General features: G+C 26.9%; 1 protein-coding gene across 9 annotated transcripts; it reads right to left on the bottom strand.

The window, feature by feature from the left end:
* Positions 1-842: 842 nt before the first annotated feature.
* LOC147806714 (uncharacterized) lies at positions 843-18,132 on the bottom strand. Of its 9 annotated transcripts, XM_087167048.1 has the most exons (10): positions 17,929-18,132; positions 16,425-16,560; positions 14,955-15,122; positions 13,555-13,667; positions 11,828-11,920; positions 6,843-8,131; positions 5,064-5,228; positions 3,851-3,900; positions 2,961-3,054; positions 843-2,466 (listed from the first exon to the last, which is right to left on the bottom strand). In XM_087167048.1, the coding sequence occupies exons 7-9, from the start codon at positions 5,167-5,169 to the stop codon at positions 2,974-2,976; spliced, it is 237 nt and encodes a 78-aa protein (XP_087023174.1). In that variant the 5' UTR covers positions 5,170-5,228; positions 6,843-8,131; positions 11,828-11,920; positions 13,555-13,667; positions 14,955-15,122; positions 16,425-16,560; positions 17,929-18,132; the 3' UTR covers positions 843-2,466; positions 2,961-2,973. The 9 variants fall into 9 exon arrangements, 1 of the variants encoding a protein (XP_087023174.1); XR_015435075.1 differs by lacking the exons at positions 843-2,466; positions 6,843-8,131 and adding an exon at positions 4,874-4,949 and having other exon boundaries at positions 2,967-3,054; positions 14,940-15,122; positions 17,905-18,126; XR_015435076.1 differs by lacking the exons at positions 843-2,466; positions 6,843-8,131; positions 11,828-11,920 and adding an exon at positions 4,874-4,949 and having other exon boundaries at positions 2,967-3,054; positions 14,940-15,122; positions 17,905-18,126.
* Between the last annotated feature and the right edge of the window lie 1,236 nt (positions 18,133-19,368).

The following is a 19,368-nucleotide window of genomic DNA, read 5'->3' as shown; positions in this document are numbered from 1 at the left end:
AATTTGGTTAAGAGAACTACCAGTTTAACTTTATATATACAACAGGGGCAGCAGCAAAGTTTTTTAAAATTTTAGGGTCATTTTAGGAACTTTTTTCAACAAATTTTAGGGGTAATATATGATTTTGCTAGGATAAAAACAGATCACACGATAATTTATTAAATAACAGAAGATTATTCTTATTCATCCATACATATCATAAACAGCCAAAAAATAGCAAGCCATAAAATAAAGCTCTGAAATTTATTAAGTCAAGAATGAAATCTCTAAAGTGTAAAAATGAAATTTCAACTTTACATATTACGTATCAAAAATTAAGTGCATAATTCAGGAACAGACAAAAGTGAGAATAAATCAAGAGAAAAAATAAATTAACACTAACTTAGAAAAATTAAATATACTTTATTAAATCTAAAACAATTCATAAATTAAAATGCAACACCAAATAAAAAATTAAGGAATATTTGAATAAAATTTTACGAATTTAAAATTATTAAAAGCGATATATATATTAAAAAAATTAACAATTTCATTTCTTTCCTATTGTTATCAGATTTTGTATACAGAAAATGATATAATCATTTATAAAGTAAAAATATACCATATAAAAACTGTATCAACTTGAATATTAACAAAAATAATACTGTCTTAAATTGTACATACTTTAAACAATTTATATTCTCATATCTTTCATACTTATATGTACACACAGAAAAGTTTCCAAAATTTAATATCAGATAAAATTGAAGGAAATCATGACAAAAATATTGCTAACTAAAGTTACATATACTGTAAACAATTCCCTTTCTCATCCTCTGCGATGTTTATATAAGCAATAAAAGTATTAAAAAAAATAGTTCGAAAAATCAGAACAAATAATCTGCATACCTTTAATTAAAATTATTACCATAAATTAAAATTCTATTTCGATTCTATAGTAATTTTTTAAAAAAGGAGCCTTCCTCTCTAAAATAGAATACTTTTTTATTTGATTTTTATTTAATTTTTACCTTCTTAATCAAAACTTTATTATTACCCTTTACCTTACCTTATTAAGAAAAACTATTGTGTGATATTATTAGATTTCAAATCAGCAATTTATATTAGAAGTTATAGAAAAATAAATTAATTATGATCATTTTGCTAATATATTCTTGATATGATTTGTGAGATTCCTTTACTGCCCTCAATAGCGTTCTGGCGATCTTCAACACTCCTCCATAATTTCAAATGGTATCTTTGATTAGTCGAAGAGACATAATAGTATTCTCATGGTGACTCACATTAAGCATTGCTTTATTTATCAAAAAGCATCTCTCAGGATCAGAATTCCCATGTGACAAAATTAAAAGTTTTAATTAATGTAGTTAAATTCTTATATTTTAGATTATTGCTTTTTTATTTATATTTAGCCTATAACTCTAACTTTTTAGGAACACCAACAAACTTTTTTCACTTTAAATTCTGTAACAAAAAGAGCCACTCTTTTCCCACAATATGAAGAAAATACAAACTCTTAATCTCTTATTTATTATTATAAAATGTAGAGCTAGAGAAGAAAATTTTCAGTTTTCAAAAAATATTTTCAGCTATTCAAAATTTTTACCAAATAAACTTCACTTTGCATAATTTTTGTATTAGTATTACCTCGGAGAGATAAATTTAATTTTAATTAGAATATTATTTATAATTACGGGCTTACAAATCCTGGGCACACGGTTGCCTAAAGACTTACAGCCCAATATTTCAGTAAAATTTAACACTTTTTTTAATCAAACAGCATGGCTCATAAAAATGAAATCCTAAAAGTTTAAACTTTTCTAGATCCATGCTCTTGATTTTTATGTATTTCAATTATACTCAACAAATAACAATGCATGCAGAACAAAAACATACTGCAAGTTCTTGTTCTGCCTATATAATTTAAATGTGTAATTGAGTTGAAGATTACTTTAATCTCTTTAAAGTAGGGTTTCAATGATCTCAAAACAATAATGCTATGAATATACCGCTTAACATTTATGTAGAACACTAATTTTAGTAAGCAATCTCCTAATATATCATTTAAAAGTTTAATAACTACTTGTTGACTGAAATCACATGAAAGAAAACAATCAATATTTGTGCAACTGGGAAATCTTACAAGATTTTTTATTGTATTTGGTGAAAATAATAAGTAAGCATATCACCTTTGAAATCGACATCATAAAAATTTGATGTTGCGAAATTGCTTATCAACTTTCCTTTCCATTGAATGACTTAATTCCCAAAGAGATTGAAACAATGAATCCTCTGGGTAAGACTCTAAATATCTAAACCATGTAAATAATCAATAGACAGTCCCTATATTGGAACTATCAAATATTGTGATTATGACAAGCATTCAAAAAAGAAAGAAAAAAGGATATTGGATCAAAATTTTTCAATTCTTTAAATCTACTTTCTCAAAAATCTGCATTTTCATTCCTGGAAAATCGAATATTCAATACACACAAAAAATTCAGGACAAATATGGATAAAATACTTTAAATCAGGAACATCAAGATCATCAGGACAATTACTAACCCTGATTTAATCTAATTTTTAAAAACAGCAGTCTTGAATATAAAAACAAAGTGAGATCAAGCGTAAATAGAGAAAACCTGATTATTCTGCCAAGACATTAAAATGAGGTTGATTTCATACACACCTACAGACATTAGCAACAATGGGGTTATTTTTTTAAATACTGTTCAAATTTTGTTATCTTAAACCCATATCAATGACTATTAACTGTGTTCATTAAGCTCATCAGTTATGTAAACTAAATAATTGACAACATATGAATAAAAAAAACATAAAAGAGTAAAGGAAAAAAATTTAGATTGGCTACCTTCATAAAAAATAATACAGGATATATATAAAAATATGTACATTAAAATATACAAAATGATCCATTGGCATGACATGAAAATACATACATGGGTGGCTTTTTCAGCATTGAACTATGGTTCTCCATCTTCTAAAACTCTGATGAAAATTTTTATAGCCTGATCCAAAAATGAAGGATATAGTCTGAAAAAATAAAAGGATACTTTTATTGCAAAATTATAACACAAATATTTCATTAAAATATTCTTTGTATTATTGTTAGTTAAACATCTATTCAAATTCTGTTATTTTGATCTATTATTTGAAAAAATATTTTTATAAACATAGTACATTTGATTTCAATGATGTGCCTCTAGTCTTTAGGTTTCAAATTCAAACTGTAATGTATCGAAATAAATATTTTTTTTTCCTTCATTAGAGTAATAAAACTAATAACATGTTAATCATTAATAGTCTATTAATACTAATATAGGAGGGAGGATAAATAGTGTTTTTATGTCTCAGCTAGCTTAAACAGTTTTAAAAAAGCTTTTGAGCCAATCACTTGAATGCTCCTTAATTCTTAGAATTTAAATTCTTATTTGCCATTCAATTAAATTCAATGATCTTCATACAATTGGTGCTAAAACATTAATTTCCAAATAAATAAATTTATCAATATATGGGAAACTAAACTGCTAATTGCATTTAACGTAAAAGAAAAAAAATTGGTAAAAAAGAGAAAAATGAACCAAAAAATAGGAGGCAAATTTAAATATCTAGAAAATGGGGAGAGGTTTAAAAAGGTTCCTGTAATTCGGTAGTCAAAATAGATTTGAATGCTGGGCTTAACGGCACTGGGACTTTAATTGTGGCATACATAATCTTCAAAATTATGAAAAATGAACTGTCATTTCTGAAACTGAAAAAATAAATTTCGAATTCCCCATACAATGACATTCTGAATATAGCATTTTACTATATTAAATTTAAACCTTACTTCAAGCTCTCCACTCAATTCTGGCAAAGCTTTCAATTTTCTTTCCTCCTCTATAAAAGAAAAGAAAAGAGAAAATTAAAGTTATGCAAAATAAAAATCAATAGGAAAAGTGAATTAATGACAGAAAAATAAACAAAAAATAAAATAAGCTATAATTACAGGTTACTACAATAAATGCAAAAAATATATTTGATCAAGGTTTTGCTTTAAAAAGAAATGTGGATTTGATTAAATTAAAAATGAGAAGTAAGAATATTTAAGTATGATTTTTGATCAGGTGCAGATAAATACAATGATTTATTTATAGGTATATAGTTATCTTTAAGTAAGTATGATTTAAGTAGATAAGTAAGATTTATTTGTACAGTGTTTTCACTACAGCGCGAGAATCTCGCATATTTTTTTCTTTTCTCGCATTAAAAAATGATTACCGCGAGAAATTCGCGCATTCTATAAATCAATTTCAAAATTTCTTGCATTTTGGAAAAAGCTTCAAATTATGCCATTTAGAATAATATCTGTTTCGCTTTTCTTCCTGGATCTTTCATTATTTTCAACATCTGCCCCGTAATCTAGCTTTCCTAATTACCAGTATTGTTCAGAACCTTTTCGAACAATAGAACACAACCACGGAACCCCTTTCAGAACACATTTCTCTGCAACCACGTGTTTACCGTAGGTAAGGTTTCTTCATGTAAGACGTTCAAATTTTTTATGTGCTAATGTAAGATGGACAAATACCTTGTAAAGGCAAAATTTTCTATGATGATGCACCAAAAATATTCAATGCTTTAAAAAATAGAAGACGTTAAAAATGTATTATAATTAAAGAAATTATTTTTTTTCCAAGAGTTTGTGTTTTTAGAAATCTCACTTAATTTTTTGAAATCCCACCCTGTTTTTGAGAAAGGGTGAGAAATTCTCACCCATTTTTTTTCTATAATGAAAACACTGTTTATAAGTATATTACTTTGGTTATTTCATTTTTTGTGAATATCAATGTATGAGAATTGTAAACATTACCAACAAAGTAACATGAGCCATAAGTATCCTTAAGCCATCCTTATCCTTATATTAAGCAATCCAAGCATGAGCCATCCTTAGTACAAAATATAATATCTATGTAATCTCAAATACTAAATTGCTATGAGAAATTTTCAAGTGAAAATACATTCTGATTTTTCAATTCCCAATGACTAATTATTAAACTTACTTGCAACAGGATCTATGAGCATTGATACATATGAGCAGTAAGTATTCATAACAGCAACAGGATCATTAATGGGTGCTGATACACTCATTACTGGTGTCCTTGCCATGCTTAACGACTCCAGAAAAAGCTATTCAATGATAAAACTCACCTCCAATTTTAACAATTCTATTAAAAAAAATTTAATATTTTTAAGAGTTTGCATAAATTGTAAGGACTGCAATTATTCATAGGCAAAATTAGTAAACATGCATTAGAAATTTTAAAAAAACAGAGATTATTCTGTTTTATAAGAACAAGAAATGTTATATTAGAGTTTTCACTTAACGCCACTTAAAGCTTCAGTCTCTAGCTGAGTTATATTCCATAAAATAATATAAATACAGTTGACGCTTAATATAATGACCCCTCTGGTCCAAACAAAAGCAAATTTATAAGTAGTGCACATATTTACTTAGATTTTATACTAGATACCTTTTTAAAAAGTAGATTTTTGAGATTTATAATCCAAAATCAAAACAATATATAACTACAAATTCAAATTGCTTTAGGAACTGTGGATTTAATTTTTGCCTCTTACATGCTCGCACTTTCAGATCTGGTCAATATTTATTAGGTCTTTAGTACATATTCTCACAAACACATAATAACAACTAAGACAAGCACATGCATACATTTTTAGTGACTATTCACTTGCGCCCAGTGAAGCGAAAAGTACGGGTAGTTATACTCCAACAGCCATGAACTTGGTTACCCTTGATTAATTTACCCTCACATAAGGTTCAACAATTGTGTAATATTTTCACACAGATTAACTAAGAAAGCAGAATTTTATTTACCAGGGGTCTGTCTAGGTTTTTCTGAAAGGTACCTATTTTGTGAAAATTTAGACATAATTTGTGAAAAATTAAAAATTATATTACAAAATCAATACAAAAACATGGTAAAAATATAGATTTATCGTTTCTTAAGGGATACAAAAATAAAATTTTAAGAAAAAGTATTTTGTGAAACTACCGTTTCACCTAAAATTGAATTTGTGAAGGTACCGCTAAACGGTAGTAAATTCGGCCTGGACAGACCCCTGTTTACAATCATTAGTTAAATTTCTATATAGTAATAATGAGGGGAATATTTCCGTATCCTGATCTGTCATGCCGACTATAAGGTAACAAAATTATTTCAAATTTGCAAACTAAAAATAAATAAATAAAACAAGTAGAAATTTGTCTGAGGATGGCTACGAGTAATATCCTTTACGTAAGCCCCCTTTTATGATATTTTTTTTTTAGTTTCTCAAGGGCCACTGCATGACAGCTGCCAAAACTTGGCATATATTCAGCTATAGATCACGATACAGAAATCTTCCCATAATGAGCTACTTGATACAGCAAGGTAAAATAAACTTACTGCAATAAGTGATTAAGGTAATAAAAGTTTAATAGGGTTGCAAAAACTACGGTTAACCAATTTTAAAAAGGGAGAAAAAAAGGAATTAAAAAGATTATAGAAAAATGGTTATTACAGCAATTTAGACTCATTGAACTTGTATAATTTTAAAGATAAAGCAGCTGCATTTATACCGGCACTAGGTTTGATAAATTTCCACGGCCCAAATGCAAAAAAAATGTTACACAAAATTTTCTTCGAAAAATATTAGTTGCATTTAAATGTGCAATGCAAAATTGCTGAGCTTTTGTATAAATAAATCTTATGTTGAAAAATTAAGAACACGTTATTGCGCTTATTACTAGGAGAAATAAAATAAAAAAAAGAACTCACACCGTTCTTAATTGACATTGACTAATGCTGATGCACATACTGGAATATTTCAAACTATTTTCATTAAATAATTAAGGGTATGCTTAGTACTGTTTGTCTACGATAGGTACTCTGTCCGCCATTCGTCTGGAGGGGTGGCGGGGACTATGGTAACGAGGTATGATTATTTCAAGTAGGGGTGCGGGGTCCCTCTTTAAGACTGGTTTCGGTGGGAGAAAAGGAGACTTCTTTCTTCGATCTATTGTATTAGCCCTAGAGTTAAGAGAAATGAGCATTCGCGCCTGAAACATTGTTTAGAGGGTGTGATTCCTTTTTTTTTTTAATCTTTTCTCTTTTTCAAAAGCTTCTGTTTTAGAAAAAAAATTAAAAAAATTTATATGTATGTATGGAATATGTATGGAAATTGTATAAAATTGTTTAAAGCAGCTCAATGTTTTATTAATAAATAACTCATCTATAAATTTATCATACATAGTAAATTGGTTATTAAGAAAAAAATAAATTTGCTAATAAAAACGGTTTTTAATAAATTGTGAAAAAAAAACTGTACAGGTTACAATAAAATATGAATAAGAAAACGTAATTTAAGCAAAAAAAACTTCAGATAATTTCAGATGGTTTGATGGGTGCTGATAAAAATCATCGTTGATAGTTTTAGATTTCATCCTAGTTGCGGTCACTTGCTTTCAGTTTCAAAAAAATAAATAAATAAAATATTTAAAAATTAATAATCAAAACAAAGATATTTAATATTTCTCCGGCACAGATAACGTGAACTATTTTTATTTTCTGCAAAAGTTTTATCTCCTTTTAAAATCAGAGTTATTAAGTTTAAGCTCTTCACTTTTTCCAGAAAATTCAAGTAATAAAAGAAATTAACTGCTTTAAAAAATTTGCAAGTTTAGAAATTAAACCATCTAGCAATCAATGAACATTCATAATATATATCGTAAAATTAAAAAGTAATATTAAAAAAACCTGTACTACCCTTAATGTCAGAATTTGTTCACTTTTTTTCCTTTGTATTTAAAAAATAACAACTGATTGAATCGAGAGAATTATTTTAAGTAAGAAAGAAATATTCATGCGAATCTTAAAAAAGATCTTGAATCAGATTAAATAAGTCTCCTACTGGTGGCTGAGTCAGCCAATCTGGTATACTCCCCATACAAGCTATCATCGAAGGCGAAAGAAAAGGAGACCTCTTCATCGAAGCCACCCTCACTAAAATGCTCTCTTCTTGTTTCCATAGCACCAGACTGCCGCAGACTTTGTGGCGGACAGAGTACCTATCGTAGACAAACAGTAAGTACAATTCAATCGTAATTTTTGTAAAAAAAAAATAATTAAAAAAATGGAAGATAAACCTTTCTTCCTCATAATCTGCGATGATTAATGAGAAGGAACCACGAGGGTTGGTGAGCAAAGTGAACAAAAGGCAGAGCCTTCTAGTTTCTTAAATAATTGTTAAATCATTAGTTTTTTAACAAGCATACCTTAAAAAAAATAAGAAATAAATTTTTTTGTGTTAAGAAATAAAAGTTAAAAACTGTCATCAGCTGGAATAGAACCCACGATCTCTAAGTTTTGCCTTAGATTTCATATTCATCAGCCCCGATTATACACACCTGCTTTGCGGGTTTTATTTACTTATTTATTTATTTTTTAATTTAATAAATTAAGAGTCATTTGAACACTTGACGTTCTTGATTTTGATGAAAATTTTCGATACGTTCTTTATGTTAAACTATTAGACACGTGTTTTTTTTCCCTTCAATTTTGCGAGAGAAAAAATTTTGATGTCAAAATAGAAGACCTTCTAAAATATTATGAAAAACATATCTGTTTGCATGCTGCAATACAGTATCTTTTATGAAATGTGATCCATGGTACTGACCACACTGAGAAAAAAAGCATGGTCAAAACTATTAGAATATAGTAAAATTTATAAGAGCACCAAAACAAAGAATAATTTTATTCCGTAACGATTTGGTCAAGACTTCTCATGAAATTAACATAAAAATATAGTTTTTTACCTTGCTGTTCGGTAGCAAATGTGGTAAATTTTGGTAGTTTTATCACAATACCTTAGAGAAGCAGTTCCAAACTGTGTTCTATGAAACTTTAGGGTTCTGGGAATGTTAAAGAGGTTTCGCGAATTAGTACTTTTCATTACCAGGGATAAATACTCTTATAACTTCTGGTTAGTACTTTTCATAATCTCTGATCATATTTAGATCCAATCTATAAATCATATCTTATTTCAAATTTTTGGTTTCCTTCATTAAATTATTTGAAGTAAAATACCAATTAAATCAAAATGGCATTTTTTAAAATGAAAATATATTTCTAAAAACAACGTATTGAATGTATAACAAATTAGGAAAAGAATAAGCATTTATAAAATATTACATTAGTATTTCATACTACACGGTTTTAACATTACCTTAAGAAGACTGATTATTTAGGGTTCCGAAGTCTAAACAACACTTGGGAACCGCTGAGCATGGCAGAATAATCAGTAATTCAGTTAATTTCATTTTGCATTTTTATTAAATGTGTGATAGTAAGAGCAATAATTTTTAAAACCAGAATTTTCGATAAAATGTTTGCAAATGACCAAATGAATGGTTTAAATATTTTGATTTCATTGGCCAAAATAGCTCTTTTTTCCTTCTTTTGCTTCATTTTGTGTTCTTCCACCTTAACTCTTTAGACATAAATACTAAAAATGAACTTTAGCATTGAAAGTCAAATCCGATTTTGAAAATAAAGCTATTTTCTTACACTTTGATTTCTACACTTATTTCAAATAATAATATTGCAGGTAAACTATTTTTATAAAACAATGCAATAAATTCATTTAATTTCCTTCTCTGTATCTAAATAAATACTTCAATACTATGAATTGAGAAATAGTAAGCAATTAGCAATTAATACCTTACATTTTATTTACATAAAAAGTGTGTATTTTTAGAAATTTTTTTTTATGTATTCCTGATTTTGGTACTATTCTCAATCAGTAAATTTTCTCGTTTTCTAATGTATTAGATAATAATAAATTATAATCATCTAGCAATGATGTACTTGTTAAAAAATAAGCCATGTTGACTAAAGAAGCAATATAGAGAAAAAGCTAATCGCTACAAAGATGAAAATGAATGCAACCAGCACCCCCCCCCCCTCTCCAGCAGTTCAATACCTCCTTATTCCAGTTGATAATAATCGAAGTAAATTTTTCAACATTATGAAATATACAAATGTTTTTTATTCTTCTTCTAAGCCCTACACCCTGGAGCAGGTGAAGGCCGGTTATATTAATACTGTTTGTAAAAAAAAAAAAAAAAAATTGCAAGCGGATTTTATTTAATTGATGTTTACATTAAAAATATTTCTTCATTACGTTTGCTTTCTTTTTAATTGTTTTAAGTGCATTTGTTTCATTTTTGTGCAAGAATAAAAATTATCATTTATGTATATTTTTTGGCTTACATTTTTAAGGATTTATTAAAGAGTCTACTAAATATCAGAGAGAATAAATGTGACGGATTAGAAGTATCAGCTCTGCTCTTACATTTTTTACTTAATTTTTTTAGAGTAGTTTAAAAATATAATATCCAGGGCATTAACTGAAATTAAATTGGCTATTTTTTTGTATGCCTTTTTTACTTACATCATCCACACTCAACTGTCTGCTCTAAATAATGCGAGCATGAAATGAGATAGCAAAACAAAACGTGTGGAGTTATTTAAATTCATATTCAAAAGTATTAGTTAATTGTGTTTTTAATTGACAATTTCAGTCATTTTTTAGGTATTTAAAGCTGCTGCATATCACATGAAAGTACTAAATGTATCAATTTTAAAGTAAAATAAAAAGGATAAATAAAAGGAGATAGCAAAACAAAACGTGTGGAGTTATTTAAATTCATATTCAAAAGTATTAGTTAATTGTGTTTTTAATTGACAATTTCAGTCATTTTTTAGGTATTTAAAGCTGCTGCATATCACATGAAAGTACTAAATGTATCAATTTTAAAGTAAAATAAAAAGGAATTGCGATCCTTAGAAACAGATATTAAATAGTCTCATGAGCAAATGATGGGACAAAATTACCTTTTAAACAAATCTCTTTTACCTTTAAAACTAAAAAAATTGCTTATTTTTACTCAAATTATTTAAGAGATGATGCGTTCCTTTCTAATGACAACAGAAGTTTTTTATTTTATCCAGTCATTTATTTATATTTTTTAAATTTCTTTTGTATTTGTTTTTATTTTATTAAATTAAATGCACAGACTTAAAATAAAAACAAATCTGTCTAAACTTCATAAATAGTTTCCATTTACAATTTTAAAAAGTTGTTTCGACTTTGATTTAAAAATTTAAAAGCCTTATTTCATTAAACACATAATAACAGCAAAAATAAAAAAGTTAAAAATAGAAGAAAGTATGATTGATAAACATTTGTGTACGAAATATAATATTTTACAAATTAAACATATTTCATATTTAGGGAAAACATGAAAATTTGGTCAGACAGGAGGCTTGACATTTTTTTTTTTACATATATATTTAAACATTTGTTTAGCTAATGATCACTTGACTTCAATGCTGTATCAAGCAATATCACATGGTGTTTCTGTCTTTTAGCCGTAAGTAAAATTAAAATAAAATTAGATCTGAATTTCATCCAAAGTAGACCAAATGAAGAATTTTAGTAAATCAAAGAGGGAATTAAATAGTGGTAACTAAATAAATAAATAAAAAACTAAATAAATTAAAAAAACTAAATAAATAAATAAAAAAAGATATATTTCTCTCCACTAAGTTCAAATTACTGAATAAACCTTAATATTCATTCCGTAATAAGCCTTAATATTATATTTAACAATGTAGCTTCAGATTTCTTACTATTCAACAGTAAATAACAATAAGATTTGATGTTTCTTTAAACAAAATTATAACATTTTTTAGATACTTACTTATTGCTTTGTTGGTTCATAAAATACTCATCCTTCAGAGCAAAGTGGGTCAAGTTACCCTTTAGTAAGAAGCTTTGGCTTAGTTCTTCACCTCTTAAAAATTATTTATAAAACATATTTTTTTATTTGACAAATTTTTTAATTTAAGTAAAAAATATTGATGTAAGCAGGGGCAAATATAATAAGCTATTAGATAATTGATAATTTCATCATGTTAAAAAATGTATAAATGAAAAACTGTGTAAACCTTTCACGTGTTTTCCTTTACCACAAAGTTCATTTAATAAAAACCTTTACTTACCTCCAAAGGTGAAAAATTTATGTCTTCTTGATGTCCTTCAATATAGAAATTCGGAGTTCACGAATTCATGTGCGATTATTTTGGATTAATTAAACAATATAAAATCAATTACAATAATTAAGTAAATTTAACAATTAGGCTAGTTGAAACATTTAGGATAATTAAAGGAAAAAAAAAGCCTTTATTATAAATTAGAAGAAAATATCTAAATTTTGTAAAAAAGAGAAATTAGAAGTGAATGAATGATACAACGGAAATCTCGAAGCAGAGTGACCCAAATAAAGAAATACGAACAAGACCTTATTAGCAGTCTTAGAAATTTTTTGTTCCGAGCAATTTATGACCAGAAATCAAACAAAGGGGTGTTTCTCTGGATATCCGATATTTCGGAAGTAATGACAAAAAGAGCCCAAGACAATTTAAAGAAGCTAAAAACTTTTTCCAACAGTGTGAAGTGAGGCAGCTATTTGACAATTCTGTGGGTGGTATGTACGACAGCAGGAATATTTATATCAGTTTTATTGCTCTTTTGGTTAGAAAAGTGAAGACAATTATTTTATATTTATATTTTAACTGCTTGGCAATAAATTTTTGTCTAAAAGTGGGTATAACAGTTGGAAAATAATTTTAATTAAGAAAATTAGTAAATAATTTAAATTAGTAAAAATAAGAAAAATCTAAGAAAAAATTCCAGCTTTTCTTTAAAAAATCCCTGATTTTTCCAGGTTTCTGTACAAATTTCCCTGATTTTTTCCAGTAAAAAAAAATTCCCTGATAATTCCAGGTTTTCAAGGTTATCCAGGTGGGTGGCCACCTTGAAGTAAGATTGTTACATTCACGAAAATCCAAATTACTTTCAATAAAACTTAAGAAATAAAGAATTCATAAAAATTCAGTTTTGCAACAAACATAAAAAATATTAAAAAGTTCTTTAATTAGACCTAAAAGATAAACCTAATATTTTTTAATTAACAGCATGAAAATATTTTTCATTAAAAAGAACAAAATTAAAACAATCATATAATGCATTAACATGACACATAATCACCATTTTTCGTAGCTTGAAAACAGAATTTATTGCTTTGCATTTTTGCTTTTCTTCTTTTCAAAAAAATATTAATATATAGTTAAAAAAGAAAACCGTTTTTGTTTGTCATTTAAATGTGTTCAAACAACAAAAAAGTCAAAGAAGCCTAATAAGAAGAAAACAATAAAGACAACATTCTGAAAAATACACAAAAACAATATTGCCACTAAAACTACCAAAAGCAATTTTTCTGTTCTGCTTTTCGAAAAGAATAATAATATATAGTTTAAATTTAAAAATAAAACAAAGACAACATTCAGAAAGATACACAAAAGCACTATTGCATATTAAACCTATGTTGTTAAATTAAAAGAAAACACAATAAAGTTGAAGAATTACCAGTCTAGGTAATGCCATTCCTGTAACTGAACAGACTAACTTAACAGTAGAACCATAATGAATGTAACCATCATGAACAGTAAATTCCTCAGACTCTGATTCAGTATCATCCACTACAAAACAAATTCAGCAGTGAGAAAAGAAATTATAACATGTTTTAGATGTAAACAGCTTTACATCTGCTGTAATATAAAATAAAATATTGTACAGCTAACATTCATAATTTTGTGTTGGGAGAATCTTCTCAAACTATCTTTCTTTTTCTTTAATTTTAGGGTTATAGCTTACCACATTTTTGACAAAAGATCACATAAGTTTTAGCTTTTTAAAAAGTAGTTAAACAGTTAAACAATTAAAACAGTTAACAATGTTACAAATACCCCTTGATACTTTTGAATAGAACAGTATTCAATTAACAAAATTATTCAATGCAAAATAAGATCATGGTTTATAATAAATAAGTAAAATTTTTTAACTACACAAAATACCATGAAATCAACAGAATTTTTCAACATCTAGAGCAAAATCAGTGCATAAATGAAATAGAAATCAATACCATTTTTCTTTTAACTTAAAATTTCTTCAAAATTAAATGGAATGAAAAAAATAATGATATCAATTCCGTTAAAATTATTTGTGTTTTTGAATCATGTGAACAATTTTTACACAGTTCTGTCTTAAATTTGCTCGGTTTCACCCAACAGGCTTGCTCGTGTGGCAAGTGACATTAGAAATAACATTTTTACACAATAGTGATAGAAAAGAAATTGTGTTTTTTGCTCTTTCTTATTCTATGTTTTCATTTAAAATTTACCCTATAATAATTATTTTACTATACACTAAACTCCTCTTTAACTGTGAGTGGATTATTCACTTCAGTTTATCAGCTATCTGGTCACAAGAAAAAATTTCCTGTTCATTAAATATTTCAATAAATACAATTCACAAATATTTATTTTACTGAACTAGATGATCCACGAATGAACCTGATCAACAGCAATGTTCGTTAATAATACTAAGTTAAATAAATGTTAAATGAGCAATGAAATAAGCACACAGACAATCTTTCAATTCTATATACTGATAATTTATAAATTTCTATTCATAAATTTACATTGAATTTGAAAACTGTTACTTTTTGTTTAGTAACAAAAAGGTTAAGTTTTTCTCCACCAATACTTGAAATAATTTAAAAAGTTATATTAAGAATCAGCTAGACTTATTGCCTTGTTTTTAAGTTCTGATAAAAATTGTGCCAACATTCTATTTGTTTTAAAAATTTTACTTAAATTTAAGAAAAATGAAAAGCAGCATGATGTAAATTTTATAAAATATACATTAAAAAGGAAAAGGAAATCAATAAATAAAAAGACATAAGTTTTTACATAATGAGTACTTGCTTTGACATTGAAATCTAACTGTTGCATTTCTTGATCAGAATTTCCAATCCCAATGAAAGCGCATAATTGAGAGCCTTGCTCACTTTCACCATCTCGAACTATTTGCTCCTGTTTTTTCCTCCAACCATCTCCAAGTATATAGATAGATGGGGGAGGGCAAAAAAAAACCTAAAAATGCATGATTTTGTACGTCAGCAGTTTTAAAAGCAATAAAATTACAGTCATACACCTACATTACAAATTCAAAGAGAAAGCAAAAAAATATGTTAATGAATGAAAACGGTAATTTGTTTAACATTTTCACCAAAATAATAACTGTGTTGGCCTTTTAAATTTTATAAAGCACGTATTTGCCTCAAACAGTTACTTCTGACATAGCCAAATTTTCTGACATAACCAAATTTTTCAACAAAAAATAAGAACCTTTTAAGCCTTTTATAAATATTTTGTGAAATAAAATATTTGGCTATCAAAAGGAGTCTCCCCCCCCCCCCTTCACCGTTAGAAAAACAAATGTAATTCAAGTTCATGATATACAGGTTTAACTATAATTTTAATTTATAAAAGAAAAAAATAACATTTTTACCTTTTTTCACTGCCATATGATTATGATATGATAAAAGCTCTTCCGCCAAGAAAAATAAAATACACTAGCTTAAATGATTTAAACTTAAAGTAAAGCTTCAGTTTCATAAGATACATAATCTTTCAGGTAGGAATTAACTAGATTGTATTTTAACATATGTAACATATTTTAAAAATATACTAATGGGTGATATTTTTCTCCCCTGTGGCAACATGGCAACATTGTCACAGAACAATACCGAGTTCTTGAAAAAAGATTTTTCTGGTAGGAAGTAAATAATTTCGGTTTTCTTCTCAGCAGAAATTTTCATACTAGTAATTTTTTTATTTAGTTATTACTTTTGATTTCACATAGTTTTTAAAATCCTATATTACTAATTTGATATTATTTATTACAGCAACTGAATCTTGAAAGGAAAACACGCATTTAGTAACCCTTTTTCGAAGAAACCGATTCGCGTGGTTTCGCTTCAATATTTCCCCCCCCCCCCCCCGGTAGTTACTGCTATGGATTTCACAACTTCTTTATTATTTTCTTTTAATGTGATGATAATTAACAAAATTGCTTAAAAAGAAATTATTAGTGTATTTCCCCCCTACAAAATGCAAGAATATCTGCCATAATATTAGATTTTTTAAAAAAAAAATTTTAAGTTGACGTTACCATGTTCGTTTTTTTTTCCACACCTAAATTAAAACTATTATAAAAGAATAATTTAAACTTTAAATTATTAATAAATAATTTAATTAATAAGAAAAAAAAATTAGTACTCTCACATTATTTATTTTAATTTTTACCTGAAAAACTAATCTATATGGATAGTGATAAGTCTAAAAGCTACTTAAAAATCACAGTACAGAAAATGAATACGATTTTCAACACACCAAAAACAAATCCATTTGTTTAAGAGACCATTTATAACCAAGAGTTAAATCAATCCAGTGATGAAGTCGTTCAGATACACAAGAGCTTTCTGAGATTGTAAAAAAAATCTGGTATATATTCATCTGGTGTCCATTCCTGTGAAAGAATAAAAAGTTTGAATGAGAAACTTTATTGCAGTGGACAGTGACTATAAACGTGTAATGACTATAATCATATAATTTTTCTATAATTCCATAATAGAGAAGATTAATTCTTAATGATACAATTCTTAATGAGTGTCTACCAAGAGGTCAGTAAGTCAATATTTAAAATTTCCTAAACTGTAATAAGTACATCAAGGGTTTATTTACCTATAAAATAATCTTAATATATAACTGAACACACGTTTATTACATCAAAACTAGCAATATATGTGTTTTTATCTCATTCTTCTGGCATAATTTCTTTAAATAATTTTTGTATATTTTACCTAAATCTAAAAAATCCCGAAAAAAAAAGAAAATGTTCTTCAAAAGGGTATTTTTAGACAGAAAAAAAAATTCACTTTTTTCTACTGTCCTTTCCTTACCAATGATTACTACATTCTAAGGGTTTTCAACTATCCACCTATCATTATTTCATCTAATCTTCCAACTTGGTTTACGTAATTAAATAAAAAACAGAATTCACATTATTGTTGCTTCATAATTATTAAAAAATGTGAAAAACACAGAAGGGTGCTATTTAATAAATTACTAAAAAGGAGAAGTAGATTGTATAAAACACAGTAATTCGATGTTGTAAATTTGATTATCAAAAAATTATTTTATAAAACATATATTAAAGAAATTTTTTAAAAAATAAAAAAACTATGTTTAATTTCAGTAGCATCATCAAAAAAGTAAGTATTATTGGCATAGATCAATTAATTAGTCACATTTCACAAAAATAATAAACTTCAATTATTCAACTTAGCAAATAAAACTTAGTTTTAAAAAAACAAAAATTTGTCTCTTTCAACAAAAATAAAGTTAGCTGAATAAACTTTTATTTGCAAGAATTTTTAACTGAGAACAATTTAATCAATTACATAGCTGTTAGTAATATACAAGATATGACAATACTAATGGTTTCAACTATAAAGGGTAAAAGAATTTACCAAAGCAAAAAACTTTCAACAAAAAATGTGGGCACAAAAACCAATGGGCAAGATGAAAGTGGGTCTTTCTTGAGAAAAAGGGAAAATATAGTAAACAAAATTTTTTATTCCAGATTGTCAAGAAATTTTGGATTGGTAATGGTTACGAATATTTACTGGCAAAAGCTTATTTTTTCCAGGACATTGAAAAAAAAAATGAATAAAACCGAAATAAATTGAATGAAATGGGTGATAGCAAAAATAGCCAAATAGAATTGTTTAGCAATCTGTTCCTACATAAACATATTTGAATTTAAATAAATTACAATTTAATATAATAACAGGAAATGTAGTTTTTTTACATTTCTTTTTTAAAATAACTATACTTGTATTATTAAAGTTTCATGCTTAATGTTCTTTAAAGGAATTCCCAAGAGACGATAGATTTCTTAAATGAGGTCCATTCTTCATAGACTTATAAAAATAGAAAATTTTAATCTCATTTCTCGAAGCTTATTGAAAAAACAAAAAATTAAATTTTCTGCCAAACTTGTATTCAATTTGTTTTGATTACGACGTTTCTGATCTTCTATTTCTGTTACATGAGTTCTTTAATCATAAATTTTAAATGAAATGCCTAAAGCATCTAGCTCACCCGTTGTTTAACCTCAAGGGACATTCTCACTGCTTAAGAAAAATTCGCGAATGGGAGACAGAGATTTGAAGCATTACCTGGTAAATGGAATCCTTTAACTAGAAAGGCTAAAATAAAACACTTGGGTATACAGAAGTATTAAAAACGGCAGAGAAAATATGCATTGAAAGTTTTTCAGACTTGCCATCACAGTTTGGACTTTTTGGAGAGGGGGTTAGATAGTTTCCATGACACTGGTTGGGATCATAGATTCGCGTGCTTTCTGACAGCCCTGTCAAAATACAGTGGTTTGGAGTATAGTAGCGAGACTTCGCTGACCTAAAGATTAATGAAGCTAGAAGATTAAAGAAAATGACATAGATTATTACTTTTTATTTTTTAATAATAAAAATTAATTTTTTGATAATGCAATTAAATTGTAATTTATCTTTTCTTTGAAGAGGGAAATACCTTTGAAGAGTCACTCCATGACTTGTTTAGAACATTAATACAAAAAAATTCGCAAATATAATTATTACAAAAAATGTAGAAAACTATTGAAACTCAAAATCTAAAAATTGTGAACAGGATTCTGCTCACAATTTTCACTGCATTCGAATGCAGTGAAAGACTTTTCTAAAAATAATACAAAAAGAGTGGTCTCAAACTATTATTCTTTTATTTAACTTTCTTTTATTTAACGTACTTTTACAAACGTATTTAAAACTTTTCTTTTAACTCTAAGTTTCCAAACACTTACACATGGTCTAAGGAAAAGTCAAAAGGGGTGTTTTAACTAAAATTAAAATTTCTGAAAGAAAAGAAAATGCAAATTTTTTTAAGTATTACTTGCTTGTTAAAATCTTTAACATTTTTGAATCATACTTCGCGCTCCCTTAATTTTGAAAACATCTCTTTATTTTCTGCGAAAATTGTTTTTTTCAAATTCATTACATCGAACTAAAAATTTTCATAATTTTTTTTATATCTACCCTAAAGATTGGCATCACTACAGAAAAAAAAGCAACTAAAGCTTAATTCAAGATAAAAAATAAAAAAAATGCTTTTAAAATAACATTTTGCGATTTATAAATGTTCAGGATATTTTTCACTAATTTTATTCAATTCGACTTTTTGAAAATGTATAATTATTCCCTTTAAGATTGATCCTATGTTTTCATGACGGAAAAGA

Source organism: Parasteatoda tepidariorum, chromosome 7 (assembly GCF_982258835.1).
Source record: "Parasteatoda tepidariorum strain Cologne lab strain chromosome 7, Ptep-v5.0, whole genome shotgun sequence".
Taxonomy (NCBI): domain Eukaryota; kingdom Metazoa; phylum Arthropoda; class Arachnida; order Araneae; family Theridiidae; genus Parasteatoda; species Parasteatoda tepidariorum.
This window is presented reverse-complemented; position numbering and strand designations above follow the sequence as displayed.